The sequence below is a fragment of the Chrysemys picta genome, chromosome 1 (assembly GCF_011386835.1).
Source record: "Chrysemys picta bellii isolate R12L10 chromosome 1, ASM1138683v2, whole genome shotgun sequence".
NCBI classification, from domain to species: domain Eukaryota; kingdom Metazoa; phylum Chordata; order Testudines; family Emydidae; genus Chrysemys; species Chrysemys picta.
Genome location: NC_088791.1, coordinates 253,541,127 through 253,556,620, shown reverse-complemented (window position 1 = coordinate 253,556,620; position 15,494 = coordinate 253,541,127). Strand labels below are relative to the sequence as shown.

The 15,494-nt window shown below is 37.6% G+C and overlaps 1 protein-coding gene and 1 pseudogene across 1 annotated transcript in view; both read left to right on the top strand.

Annotated features, from left to right (window-relative positions):
• Positions 1-15,494, top strand: part of TPP2 (tripeptidyl peptidase 2) — a 76,212-nt gene that overhangs the window by 9,267 nt on the left and 51,451 nt on the right. The window contains 9 exon segments of the mRNA XM_024108250.3: positions 1,175-1,303; positions 2,967-3,062; positions 3,319-3,423; positions 5,458-5,582; positions 6,654-6,817; positions 8,138-8,292; positions 9,951-10,027; positions 10,645-10,772; positions 13,697-13,796. Of these exon segments, the coding sequence (XP_023964018.3) occupies positions 1,175-1,303; positions 2,967-3,062; positions 3,319-3,423; positions 5,458-5,582; positions 6,654-6,817; positions 8,138-8,292; positions 9,951-10,027; positions 10,645-10,772; positions 13,697-13,796 (1,079 nt within the window).
• Positions 10,259-10,387, top strand: LOC135981013 (U4 spliceosomal RNA; annotated as a pseudogene).

The following is a 15,494-nucleotide window of genomic DNA, read 5'->3' as shown; positions in this document are numbered from 1 at the left end:
GGCCCTGAGCATTGCATTACAGCAACCTCATGGTGGATTTCCCAACTCCAAACTGATTCCTGGCTGATTAGTAGCAATCTGGTATTACAAGCTTCCACATAGCAATTGCCGCTCATTTCTGCACTATCTGGGCAGATCTTATTTTGATGTTGTTGCGCTGGATGGCTGTGGCGAGCTCCATGCACACGTCCGGGAATATGGCTTTGTGCATCCAAATGTTCTGCAGCCATTGCCCGTCATCCCATGCCCGTATAATGATGCAATCCCACCAATCAATGCTTATTTCTTGGGCCCAGAATTGGCACTCCACGGTCTGCAGCTGCTCCATGAATGCCACCAACAACTTTGAATTGTTTCTTTCTATGTCTCACAGCAATCTAGCCTCCAAGGAATCATCATGTTCCCTTTGCCTCCTCTTGTGGCTCTGCAAATACTGCAGGATCAGGCCCTCTGTGCTCACAATGCTCACTGCAATAGGACAGAGCTGTGCAGTATCCACACTTCTCACACAGATGGTAGATGCATGGGTTTGCAGGGCTTTTGAAAAGAGGCGTTATGGGATGTCGATAAAATTATGGGATGGAGAAAACTATATCATGGGACACAGAAATCATGTTCCCAGTCACCCCTGCGTGACTCGTTTGCTCACATGAGGCGGTGCAAGCCCTTCACAAAGCACCCTGTGCCAGATGGTGGCAAGTTGGACAGGAGGATCGCTACCTATGGTGCACTGCTCTTTGTGTCGGTGCAAGTGCTAGTAGTGATGAGACACAGTCTGCCAATTCAAGGAACGTAGTGGGGACATGCAAAAGCGATTTAATTACTGCAGTGGCTGTATGTTGAAGTAACTTAAGTCAACTTAATTTTGTAGTGTAGACTTTGCCCTAAGCCTGTTGATTTTAGAGGACTTAGGTCCATCTTTAAACAGATGTCATGATGCAACCTTATAGTGGCATTCCCATGCTATTATAACATTAAAAATAATATAAAACTGTTTTGTGTGTGGAGGTGGCTAATGAAATGGCAGGAGCTCCTGGATGCTGGGGTAGATTTATTTATTTATTATATACATTTAAAAGTTCATGGTTTGTATAGTTTCTTGTGTGTTTATTTTAAAAATGCAACTCTAACAGCCACATATTAATCTCAGATAATCATTTTCTTATGTTTTCAGATTACAACTGATGGGAAACCCAAAATAATTGACATAATTGATACAACAGGTAGTGGTGATGTAAACACTTGTACCGTAGTAGAACCCAAAGATGGAGAAATTATAGGTCTTTCCGGAAGAACTCTGAAGGTAAGCATTTCTGTATTGTTGCTGTCGGGTTTTTTTTTTTTTTTTTTTTTTTTTCTGGTATCAAATGTAATGGCACCTCTCCCCTTTTTTCCTTTTCTGTCTGTAAATTATTCCCTTCTAGTGAAAACCTATACTAGATTGTCTCACTGTATATCCTTCTTGTATGTTATATCCCTTCCCCCATCCTTTGTCTGGCTTATCTATTTAGACAGTAAGTTCTTTGGGGTAGGGATTGCCTGATATGGGGTGTTTACAGTGTTGAGCACATTGGGACCAACCACATATTTAACCCAAAGACACTAGTGTAATAAACATAATAACTTAAAATTCACTTTGACAAATCCAAGGTTTCTTGCTTGGTTTTCGAAGGCTGGTTCAGAAAAAAATATTCCTCAAAAATTTTAGAATGATCATAGATGCCAGTTTGGAAACATGGCATTAGTGAAGACCAGCTGTGTAAAATGAAAGAACCATCATATTAAAAATGGACATAATTAAGACCGAATATGATCAGCACCAGCAGGTCACTGAGGAGTCTTGGAGGTTCGGGGGGGAGGAACAGGGAGGGAGTTCTGTTCTGTCTCAATATTAACAGCATCTGGGAGGTCTGAGAATGATTTTGTGGAAGGCAGCTGGTTTAGATGGTAAATCTTAACAATGATCTCAGATGTCTAGGACTATTGCTGTTGTTGACAGATTGATAGCCTTGTAGAGGGGCAATTAGTTTCAACCCCTCCTACTATCTGATGCTGTCAATCCCTTGGAGCAGGGGTTCCCAATGCGGTGCCCGCGGGCGCCATGGCACCCACCGGGGCATCTAAGTGCACCCATGTACTGGCCAGTGGACAAGCATCCGCTGAAATGTCGCAGACAAGCAGTGTCATCCAGAGGCGTCGACACCGAAATGCCACCGATTTTCGGCGGCATTCGGTGGCGGCGCCTATTGATGTTGCCACTTGTCGGCGGCATTTCGGCGGATGCTCGTCTGCTGCCATGGTCCTCCGTGGCTCATCGTCTGGCACCTGCCAGACTAAAAAGGTTGGGGACCACTGCCTTGGAGTGTCCTGTGCTTTGTCTTTTCATGATTGTACATGGAATCCTTGTCCCATTAGCTTTCCCCCACCATGTGAGGCTGTTGGCCTCTGCCCTCATGATCTTATAGCTATAGGGCCAGTGAACTTGATTCACTAAGAGTCAAACAGCAACAGGAGATTAAGTTGAATTTTTTCCTTGTGCTGTTTGCTACACTTACCATGGTAAGCAGACCTGCCCATTATATTGATATTTTTTAAAAAATAACAAACAAAAAACATCTGCTTAGGCAGTGTTTCTTTGAGGTAGAGGGATCAACTCTGTAAAGGGTTTGTTCATTCTCCATACCTTTATCATATCTGGCCCTTCTGATACTCTGTTTTATAGTGCTGGCTGCTGTGATGTCATTTCACTAGGAACCGCATTGAGGCTGCCACCTCATCTCGCAGAAGTTGGTATTTACTGTTCTCTAGGTCTGGACTTGAACCACTGGCCTTTACAAACCGAACCATTACAAATCTGCTTAGCCATGTATTTTTTATATATATATATAGAACACGTTAACATTTAGTGTGCAATACCTGTTGAGAGCAAGAAATATTTCTATTTCTGAATTTTATCTGTTTTCTAGATTCCAACAAATTGGGTAAATCCTTCAGGCAAGTATCACATTGGTATAAAAAATGGCTATGATTTCTATCCAAAAGCTCTTAAGGAGAGGATTCAGGTAATTTATTTTTTACTTTCATTTTGTATTCATATTATAATATTTTAACTCTGCTTTTTTGGTTTTGTTAGAAAACTATGGCTTGTAAATTGCTATAGTGTAGATTTTTCTTTTAATTCTTTGCTGATATAACAAGGTTTTTTTGTGCTATAGTTGTCATGCCCCAAATGATTTAAAAGATATAGCGTTCATAAAAGGTACAAGTGTCTCTTAGGCAAACTAACATACTGAGGATTTTTTTTTTTTTGTATTACAGAAAGAACGCAAGGAAAAACAATGGGATCCTGTTCACAGGCTTCTACTAGCAGAAGCTTGTAGGAAACTAGATGAGTTTGATGCAGTTCATAACTCTCCCTCACAAGTTTGTATTAGTTTTTTAAACAACTTTTTATACAGAAATCACTTGCTTAAGAGACTTTAAAAAAGCTCTATTTGTTAATTAGAAAATGAGACAAGGTTATATTAACAGACAAATTGAGTGAACGTTATTGCATCTTGTTCTGAAATCAGGATATAGAATGCGTACGTGAATGCTTATTTGGTCTTGAATATTATCTTTGTTTTATCAAACTCCTTTTAGTTTTTAGTGAAAAGGTTCCATTCTCTTTAGATCATATTGTCTCTCCTCTGAGGTCCGTGATCTGTTACAGTCTCAATTTAGAATACATTCTCAATGTTAATGTTCATTTAAATTCTCTATCATCTCAGTTGAAGGGAAGGGCAATAAAACTAAGTGCTGTCAGCCCCTTAAGGCACTCAAGTCATCTGCATATTAAGTCCATCAGTCAGTATATTCTGATTCCATCAGTCTTCAGGCCACTGTGTCTTAAGAATACAGGAATCAGAAATATTATGAATAAAGGACCTAGGATAAAATACTTATATTGGATTCATTTGCAGAAGCATTGGTAGTCATTGTTGAAGACCACACATCTTAAATTTTCAAATGTTACTTGTTTATACCTTCCATAATGGGCATTTATTACCTTCTTGAGGAATGTATCAAGTCATGTAGCATCTCCCATGTTTCAAATTTGTTCTAAATCTATAAGATGCTACTAAGGCTGGTAGGTCTTGAAGGAGACTTACCAGTTGTTCACTGGGTTTGTGGGTTGTACCCACACATCTTGGATTTCTGTAAAATATAGGAAATAGTTATTGCTGATCATTGCTGCCTCCTGTTTTCATTTCTGTTCTATTTTGGCACCCAGCCAAGACATTGTATAATTTTCTCAACAATGGAAACTGTGGCTACTTCAGAAGAACACACTAGTGTAAACCAAAACTGAGCATACCAACATATTTGCATTAGTTACAACTTTATTCATTCAGACTTCAGGAGAGAGGCAGAGGAAAAAGATGGAAGAGAGACTTATCAGTAATTGAACTGATTACTAAAGTACTACAAAATAAAACATATCCTTTCTCTTCTGCCATGTGAAGTGGTGGTAGATCCTGCTTTCTAGATAAAATTAATGCATAGTAATTGGTTTTGATCTCCATTTTATAGCTCTCTTACTATCCTAACCTTCTGTCTTAATTAAGAATTCCTGTACTTCCTCTGAAGATTGCAGGTGACAGAAGTTGGGAGGAATTATAACTTCACATCCAGTATTAACTTCTAGTAATTGATGAGTAGAGCAAAGAATGTGAACCGTGCAGCAAATTTTATACGTACTATAGATCACTATTACTTTTGTAGCAACCACCGGTTTACTGGTCATGATGTATGCCAAAAATATTTTAAGATTTAGTTAAATTAAATATAATACAGACAGAACTCTAATTGTTAAATGTATAATATGTTAGAACATATGAATCTTAACATTGCTTACATAAAAGGTAACTTAAATAGATAAGGGTATCCTTGTTAAAGCAGGATTTGGCAACCTCTGGCACACGGCTCGCCAGGGTAAGCACCCTGGTGGGCCGGGCCAGTTTGTTTACCTGCTGCGTCGGCAGGTTCGGCCGATCGTGGCTCCCACTGGCCGCGCGCGGTTCGCCGTCCCAGGCCAATGGGAGCTGCGGGAAGTGGCGCGGGCGAGGGATGTGCTGGCCACGGCTTCTCACCGCCCCATCTATAAATTGATACCAGCATTTTTCTATAAACTCTACAGTACTTAATCACTTCTGCATAGGAAACTTTAAAAAGAATCTCTACAACAATATCTGAAAATCATGACAGATGAGTAACTTGATGTTTCTTACGGTTTTTTTTAACGCTTAGGTAGCACATTATACATAAACATGTTGGGAACTTTTCCAGACACATCAGGTCATACGGATTTTTTTATTAGGAAAGCAGTTTGTTGCACAACTTGCCTCTGTGTGTATTGCTAAAAGTATGAAAATAATGATATATTCTAAGAGTGTTTTTTGTTTTTGTTTTTTTAAGGCAACTAAACTAATGAAGGAAGAATTTCAGAGTCAAGTAGAACTGCTGAATTCTTTGGAAAAAAAATACAATGATCCTGGCCCTGTATATGATTGCTTAGTATGGCATGATGGTGAGACCTGGAGGTAAACTCTTGCTTTTGCGTCTAACTAAAATGTTTGAATTTTACATGCTTTAAACGTTGGTTCAAACTGTATTCTGCATTGCTGTAAAATATAAGTAGTAGTTATTGATGAACACTTTGTAAAAACATTTATGTAATTAAGTTTTTACTAAAAGGATGTTGTAAAAAGAATTAGGAGTCTGGTGGCACCTTAAAGACTAACAGATTTATTTGGGCATAAGCTTTCGTGAGTTAAAACCTCACTTCTTCGGATGCATTCTTCGGATGTTGCATCCGAAGAAGTGAGGTTTTAACTCACGAAAGCTTATGCCCAAATAAATCTGTTAGTCTTTAAGGTGCCACCAGACTCCTTGTTGTTTTTGTAGATACAGACTAACACGGCTACCCCCTGATACGTAAAAAGAATTGCTACCTTTAGCAGGATTTCAGTTTTAGAAATGTAGGTCCTGATCCTGCATCAGGACTTGTTAGTGCGGACTCCTGAGCAGCGTCCTGTTGAAGGTTTAGGGCTGAGGGGGATCTAGAAGTCTTGTGTTCAGTATTTTTGTCATGATTTAGCCAAGTATTCAAACATTTTGCCAGTAGTTATTAGCTAGTGTTATAACTTTACATTTCTGAAGTCATGGGGTTTTTTTGTGGATGGTAAATTTTACGTTAAGTAGTTAAATACATAAAGCTGTGTACAGTGGCCAGCGTTCTAACTTTTAGGCACAGGTTTTAGACTTTTAAGTCCGTGTTAAGGCATTTGAATAAAAGTGGCATGTCTTTTTTTTTTTTTTCCCTCCTCCTTCCCCCCCTTGAGTTGCTAAGCTATCACAAATCTCATTGAAGTCAATAGGATGTTGCCCCTTCCCACAATCAAGCCACTCTTACTTATATGCCTCTATGTATTGATTTAGGAGCCTGACTTTTGGTATTTTGGGTTTGAAAATTTTGACCATTATCACTTAGAAAAAACTAGACAATTTAAAGCGATCTACAAACTCTGTGTTCATTTTATATTGGAAAGAACAAGTCAGGGGTTCTTACTATAGATTGATCTGGGTTATTTTATATTCTTCTATATCAACAGAGCCTGTATTGATTCAAGTGAATGTGGTGACTTCACTAAGTGCACTGTGTTGAGAACCTACAGAGAGAGACAAGAATATGGATCTTTTGGCATCTCAGAAATGTTGAATTACTCAGTGAACATTTATGATGAGGGGAACCTGCTTTCTATTGTGACCAGTGGAGGTAATTTGTTTTAATAAATTGCAAATGAAATCTATTTTAGGTATCTCAACAAGGAAACGAGGTGATGCCACTCTTTCATAAAATAAAGTAGGTTTCATTTTCACGGTGCTTTTGAGTCAAAATGTAAGTGTCTCTGTGTAACTGGTTAAACTTCCATATTGGATTTCACCATGGGGGGAGGGGGGAGCAATTTAAATCAAGGCAATTAAAATGTTGGTTAAAAATAATTGTTTAAATCAGATTGAGGCTTTGTAAAATTAATTTGAAAACATATGCTCTTGCCATTTTTGATCATTTTTAATGAATTATGCTTTTTAAAAAAAATTACTGCTGGTGGGAGGTATCTTATTTTGAATTTTATAAAACGGCTATAGTCAAAAATCAAAATACTGAAAATGCAGTTAACACACAAGCAGCTATGTATCTTTTCTTAAATGCATAGTTCCACCTTTGTTGGGTACAGCTTTCTGATCAGACAGTTAAATGCCACATTTGTGAGTATGGTATAAATGCATAGATCATTATCAATGGTGCCCCACTACAATTTTCCTAAGAGGCATAGAAATAGCTAAAATAAATGAGTAGATGGTTTCCTGCTTGTGTTCTATGCACTGCAGTCCTGATACTTTTCTTGCTAATGCTGGCTTCTTACAAGTAAACATGATTGACTTCAGTGGAGTTATTCCTGAGTCTCACTGGTATAAGGGAGAAGAGAATCAGGCTATTAAATGTAATTGCTTCCGCATGACTTTAAATAGAGAGTGACTAAATTTAATTGCTTTCCCCTGCAGCTTGCATGATTAAAGAATGCTTACCAATGGAGGGCAGCTTCTAAATGAAAATATCTGTGTATATGTGTAACTTAGACAAATTTAGCTATTGCTTTGATTTGCCAAGGTATAATGAAGGCTATCTATACAAATTTCCTTTGAAAAGACAACTATACCACTATAATTACAGCTCCATCTACTCTTATCCCATTTTTGTGCAGTTTATATAAATATCATGTATATTTAATTTTATAATTGCTTGCTTTCTAAAATGTAAAGCAACAGTGAAAGGTGCTAACAAAATTGAGTGACAATTGATAATCAGAAGATTTAAAGAATAGATGGATGTCAAAATGAATTAGTAAGGACACTTCTGAAGAATCTGAATTCCATATGGTGTTAGCTTTCGGCATAAGCTCTTAGCTTTTTTTATGGTATAAATTGCTCAGTAAATGAAAATTAATTGGGTTATAGCATATTAAACTGAGGTTTCTACTAGGGTGTTACACTGAGTACACGCAATAGTATGCTTTTTGTTTAATTTGTTCAGGAGCACATGGGACACATGTAGCTAGTATTGCTGCTGGATATTTTCCAGAAGAGCCAGAACGAAATGGTGTGGCTCCTGGAGCTCAGATTCTTGCAATCAAGATTGGTGATACAAGACTAAGCACAATGGAAACTGGCACTGGCCTAATAAGAGCTGTAAGTGTTTTGCTGAATTAATAGCTAATTAAGTTAAGCTGCTTGACATCAGGACCTTGAGTGTGTAAGTATATCTTCTCAATAGCTAGGAGAGAAAGTAAAGTATAATTTGAGAGATTTGTGGAAAACTGTGTTGCTAAATTTATCATCAGCGTTGCCTCCAGAAAAGCTTAACTCCTAAATCAGATGATACTTAGTTGTTCAGTATGTAACTTTGACAGATGTTTTTCACGTCGTTCTGAAGTGGAGACATGATTTTAATAAATCATAGCTTAAAAATTACTCATAAAAGCATATGCATAAAAGTAACTTGCCTGTCAGGAAAGGGCATTACTCAGTTTGATCAGTTGTTGCTTCCTAGACTTTGGAAAAAATCAAAGGAGAAGTTTAGTAAGAATTGAAACCAAAAAGAGTGAAATGGGACATTTTTAATAGCTAGAAAATGAGAGGATATGAAGTTTCAGGCACTGGAGTATAAGATTATATTTACCTCATGAAAAAAATACTGCATGGCACAGTTGACGTAAGAATTATCCTACAAAACAGTCCAATGGGCTGTCTAGCCCAACATTCTGTATCCCACTTCACAAATACTTCAGGGATAAGTCCAATGCATTGGGTATTTTTGGTAATGTGGCTTTGTTTTGGGCATCCTGTGTAGGCTATCGCTTTTAGCAGGATACCAGCCTGTTAATGCCATTCCGGTATTTTACAGGTCTTGAGATGCCAGTGAAAATAGAGGATACTTTACAAGCCTCTCATAAGACGCATTCTTTTTTAATACACAATATATATTTTGTGTTGTATGAAGTGCATACTATTTTTCTTTTTAGTCTGGTACAGTGAAAGACTGGAGAAGAAGATTCTAACATATGGGATAAGTGTGTATTATTTTAACATTCTTTGCTTCATATAGCACTGGTATATAGAGTTACTGGTACACTAGACAACAAAACAAACCCAGGAGAGAAACGAGATGCATCCAACAATCTCATTAAGAATTAGAGGACTTACTTTCACAACTACTGTTCAGAGAAAATTGGACATTATTCCATTTCAGCAGCAAAGGCACTGGATCTCCATTATTTTATCTCTCACAGAATTCTAATTAGATATCTGTAGAAGAGAAGGAGAAAGGAAAAGAAGGTGAATGTAAACTTTTTTCAATCCAAAAAGGAATAAAAAAACCCTAATCACATGAGTGATCTGTAGAACTACCTCCATATGACCAGCATGACGAGACACTGGAATGAAGGGCCACTGCATTGGGTTTTGATTTGATTGCACAGCAAAAGAAGACTGGGCAGTACTGATTACCAATATACAGTGGCCAAGAACTAATGATCCCTAGTGTTCTATATACCCACATTCTCTTAACTATATAATTTATGAGAATAATTTGATAGTTCAACTATGCAAAGCTTGGACTTTGTGCAACATTTATTGGCTACAGGGGGAAAATATTTTTAGTAAAGAGACAAGCTGGAAATGAAACAAATCTGCCTTTTAACAAAAACATGAATATTCATCTGAATCTTCATCAACATTCATTCATCAGTGTTATAAATAGGCTTATAATGGTTTCATTTATATAAATGGTGTTATTTGCCATCTCTAAGGTTTTTAGTGGTAAACTTTTTTAACTTAATCTTTAACAGATGATAGAAGCAATGAAATACAAGTGTGATCTTGTCAACTACAGCTATGGAGAAGCAACACACTGGCCAAATTCTGGGTGAGTACACTATGTTTACCATAACCAGGTTTAATACTGAAGAATACTGGTGTTAAAAATTGTTGCATTTGTGTAGTAGCACTGTCAACAGGAGTAAATAATCTAGACACTAATAATTCATTAATATTAAACTGCTGCAGTACATCTCATATTGCTGAACTTGATCTATGGATTTAAGTGAGCCTACTGAAATTGTCAATATTTTGTAGTATGTTGCAATACTTTTTCTGGGGAAAAAAACAGTGGCAGTATCATAGCTAATGAAGTTAATCTGAGGAGTGATTATTGCTAGTTGAAAACGTATCCCGTTACAATGTGTGGATTGCTACAGAATCTTTCCTCAAGAATAGATTTTAATCTTGCTAATTAATTTCCTTTTAAAATTGTTCAGGGGTCACTCCCACACTCTACTCAGTGACCACCCTTTCAGGTCTTGCAAATAGGCTGAACACTACTCAACTATGGTCAAAAACAAAGGTAGGGTATGGAATCCTGGCCCCATCAATTAGTGGGAGCTTTGCAGTTGATTTCAACGTTGCCTGAATTGCATTCCGGATACTAAGAAGGAGGAAGAAAATATTTTGTTGCTTAAATGATGTTTTCTGTATTTATTTTAGGAGAATTTGTGAAGTAATTAATGAAGCTGTATGGAAACACAACGTAATCTATGTTTCAAGTGCAGGGAATAATGGTCCTTGCCTTTCTACAGTGGGATGTCCAGGTGGAACTACATCTAGTGTAATAGGCAAGTAGCTCTCTTTAAAAATAAATAAATAGAATTAAAGAAAGGAGAGAAATCCATACAGTTTAGAAAGTATATAAATAGCTGATCTTTTATGTTCTATACTTACATTAAGTGATTGAGATAAGACCTTGTAAATATCTTGTATTTATCAAAGCAAACAAATTAAGATTTACAGGATTGTAAAATCTTTTGTGTGTCCCCGAGGACAACTGTCTTAAATGGAGCTACATTCTTGGTGTATTTCTTTAGGTACATGTGTGGTAACTGAGATTTGGTTTTTGTTAATGTTCAGAAGCCTGCTGTCTAGTCTGAATGTGTAGTACATTTGTACTGTAAACAAAGAGCAGCCTCTTCCTCCTCCTTTGGGTGAAATTGAACAATATTTACTACTAATAATACCTGGCTGCTAACTATGCAGAAAAATACAGGAGGCTGCTAGGCAGTTTGTCTTGATTTTTGATTTTTAATAAACTTGTAGAAGGCAAGCCTTGCAAATAGTCAAACTTTCTTTAAATGCTTCATAAGTGTAATTGTCTGTATTTAAAAAAAGACTGATCCACTCATGCCATTCATTGATCATCTTGCTATTCGCTGTTTCTACGAACTACATTTTATTAAGTTTGATCCCAATTTATCTCTTACAAAATATCTTAGACTCAGAAGATACATTTTGACTGGGGAAAAAACACTGTTTCTAATGTTTGGTCAGATATCCTGATATGCTGCCTCTTTCCTTTCCTAATGAATCCCAGCTTTGTAACTTGGATCTAAAATTTGGCATTTGTCCAGAGATATTCTTGGGGGGGGGGGGGGATCCATTCAACTACAATGTTACATCTGAATTATCACTAAACTTTTTTTTTTTTTTTTTTTTTAAGACAAGTTAGCATGTCTAATAATTAGAGCAGGAGTCTGGAGTTGAACTTGTGGGCTCTGTTCAGAGGTCTACATGTGACTCGCTCTCACCTTGAGAGAACATAGAGAGGTTTAGTTGGCCCTTCAGCATAATGGGACTAATTTTTTTGGCTTGTCTTCGCTGCAGTGTTAGCCTGAGATATAACAAAGGTGTTGCCGCAACTCAACTTCCATTCACACTCACAAACCTCTAGCTGAGGTTTAATGGTTCTTTAAAATCAATCTGGTTGGCTCATCATTGATATGGGTTGAATCTTGAAGTGTTGCTTCCATGAGTTCGGGCTTCTCTGTGTACACTACACAGCAGATGCCAGCAGACCCCCCCCCTCCCCCCCCCCCCCCCCCCCGTGGAGATGCAGCATAAGCCAACACATGGAGTTGTACTGGCATAAATAAACCATCTTCCTGAATGACATTAGCTAATCTGACAAAAGCACTCTTCTGTCAGCATAGTTATGTCTACACTGGGGATATAATTGATATATCTGTGCCGGCAAAACTTTGTAATGTAAACTAAGGCCGGATCTACACTTAAACATTAGATTGATTTAGCTATGTTGCTCAGATCTATGAAAAATTTCACATCCTGGGAGCTGTACTTAAGTTAGTTTAACCCTTGGTGTAGACACAGGTTGGTCAATGGAAGAATTATGCATTCAATCTGTCTACTGCTTTTCAGAGAGATGGCTTTACAACATTGATTGAAAAATCCCTTCCATCGATGTGAGAAGTATTACACTATGGTACTACAGCCCTGTTGCTCATGTGTTTTGCAGTGTGCCTACTCTCACTCAAGATAGGCTAACTTAAGTCTAGGTCAAATGAAGTAGCTCAAGTGTAGTGGCTCATGCTGTTGCAGTGAAGACAAGCCCTTTTGAGTATTTTGAAATCTGCAGGTGAAAATAACTTTGTTTATCCCATTAATAGTAAAGGAAATTGTGAACATCAGTGTGACTAAATCCTCACATGTAAATCTTGGTATTCCTGGGAAATCTTTTTTTCTAAAAGGTTGGCTATAGGACAGACATGGGCAAGAGCGCAAATTCCAACTAGATGAATTTAGGGTTGCTTGCTTAAAATGAGGAAAGCTACTAGATAGGCCCAGACAATGACACTTTGGCTGAAAGGTCGTCAATGCAATATACTTCTCCTAAAATAATTATTTTGGGGAAACCTGTTCTCAGAACCCTGCATAGTTAACTTGTATAGCTGTGCTGTAACTGACATTGTAAATTGTTTCCGTACCACTCGTTCTCATTTCTCATTTTACTACAGCCTGTGACTTTTGAAACCTTACAGGCTTTACTTTGCACATGTTTGTCTTGTCAAGATTCTGTTTTCTCCAAGACCATTGGAATTTATCATCTGAGACAATTAAGAACTTGGAAAGTGAATGTGTACTATTGCACTTGAATAAATGAGTTTTAAAATATATATAATACACAGAAGAACCCCGTTTATCTGGTCTAATTGGGACTGGGGGCCAGATCAGATAACAAAAACTCTGGATAAACCAGAGAATGTGAAAAGGCGATGCTGCAGCGCCATCTATTGGCTGCAGGAGAGATCTCCCACTTCTGGCCCTGGAGTCCTGGTTGTTTTGGTAAATGCGGAGAGCTGGTTAAGGGTGGGTCAGATAAATGGGGTTCTACTGTGTGTGTGTATGTATGTATTTTCACATTACAAGTTAAATAGTATTTTATAATGACAAAGGATATAGACTGAAATAGGCACAGAATATATCACGGTTGCTACTATATACAATACCTGCTTGGTCTTCAAATTTACTCTCTAAAGTACAAAACTTTATTGAGAAAAAAATTAACTGTTTCTCAATCTGTCAAACTTTATGCTAGCTGAAGCTTACAGTGTTTCTAAAAAATGTAATTGTTTTCCACACTAAAACAGTTAAAATATACATACTGTTTATTTAAAGTTATTTTTGTGTATGCCATAGGCTACAGACAAGGTTATTCTAAAGTCGAGAGTACTGAAATCTTTTTTTATAGGTGTTGGTGCATATGTATCACCTGATATGATGGTTGCTGAATATTCTTTGAGAGAGAAACTACCAGCGAATCAGTATACTTGGTCATCAAGAGGTCCTAGGTAGGTCATGTATAATCCACAAGTTCACAGGCTGCATGGCTGATTTTAATTGTAGAATCAAAGTTCGTCAGAAGACAGTAGCAGAGAAGTGTAACTTGCCAATGAGAAGAAGCATTTAGTATGGACTCCCATTCTTAGATATCAAACCTCCTGTGGCTCTTGATACTTAGGATGTTGCACCACTTCAAATTGCCTTTTCACAAAGTATTCACGGTCTACCTCAGGGAAATGTAGAACACCAGTGCTCTCCTTTATTCATTCCTTTGTTCCTGTTGTTAGTGAAAGTTTGCTCTGTAGCTATCTGGTTGTCATCTATTGCCCCCGTAAAGAAAAATGTTAATACTGCTAAAAGATGTTGAAGCTAACAAACACTACTGTGAGGAAGATTCTGTTTGGCCTTTTCTGGAGTTTATCTGAGGTTTCTGTTTGTTAGTTTGTGTGTAGTTGCAGCTTTCCAGTAACTTTGAATGCTGCTTAGAGAGTGAGCAAAAGGGATCTACAATCGAGATTGATGCTTAGTTTGTCTTGGCATTGATCATGTCGCTCAATATGCAAAACCTGTCTGAGGATTTTGCATAGGCCATTAAAGGTGAATTGCAAAGCAAAAATAGTTTGCCTTTTATGAGTAAGTATGGCCTCAAAGATCTAAAGAAACTGTGTGTTCTTGCAAACAGCAAAAATATCAGGCCTCCACTTTTCTTCCTTTTGCTTGGCTAAATGATTAGACATATTGCATCTCATACAACTCCGATTTCTGCAGCAAGCTTACCATTGAAGAGGGAAAATGTGGAGGTTTAGATTAAGAATTGGTAATCCTTTTCCTCTCATTTGGGGACAGTGAGAACTGCAACTCGAATTTCAGCTTCATGTGACATTGCTATTTAAGTTCTTCAGAGACATCTTTGCCAAATGAGGATGAAAAAAATCCAGAAATAACCTTCTACATACATTGTTCTAAAAAAGGGTCAGGAAAACTTTTTTTAGGTAGCACTTTTATCATAAAGGGAGCAGTGTGAGCATATTTTCTTTGCAATTCAACTTTAAGCTCCATGAGTATTCCCAAAAATGTAAACCTGATTCATCTGTCTGAAAGACCTCCACGAAGACTTAAGTTGAACAATGGTCCATTTTACATCAGGATTCTCTGCTTCTAAGTGGCAATGGGGGTGAGGGGAGTTGGCAAAAATCTTTCCAATTGCTGGCCTGGGGAATATAAAGTGTCCACTTCATTGTACTCTAGGTTTGCAGAAGGCAGAGTGTAAAGAAGACCGCAGGGACCTAAAGTTCAGGTAGCTTGGTCTTCACTCATATAGCTTCTTACATATAAAATCGATGGGGTCTAAATTAGTTGTTACCACTCAAGAAAGAGATCTTGGAGTCATTGTGGATAGTTCTCTGAAAACATCCATTCAGTGTGCAGCGGCAATCAAAAAAGCAAACAACGTTAGAAACTATTAGGAAAGGGATAGATAATAAGACAGAAAATATCATAATGCATGCAGTATTCAAGATGGATTTATATAGAGGCAATAAGACTGCTGCTGCACACTGAGTGGATGTTTTCAGAGAACTATCCACAATGACTCCAAGATCTCTTTCTTGAGTGGTAACAACTAATTTAGACCCCATCGATTTTATATGTAAGAAGCTATATGAGTGAAGACCAAGCTACCTGAACTTTAGGTCCCTGTGGTCTTC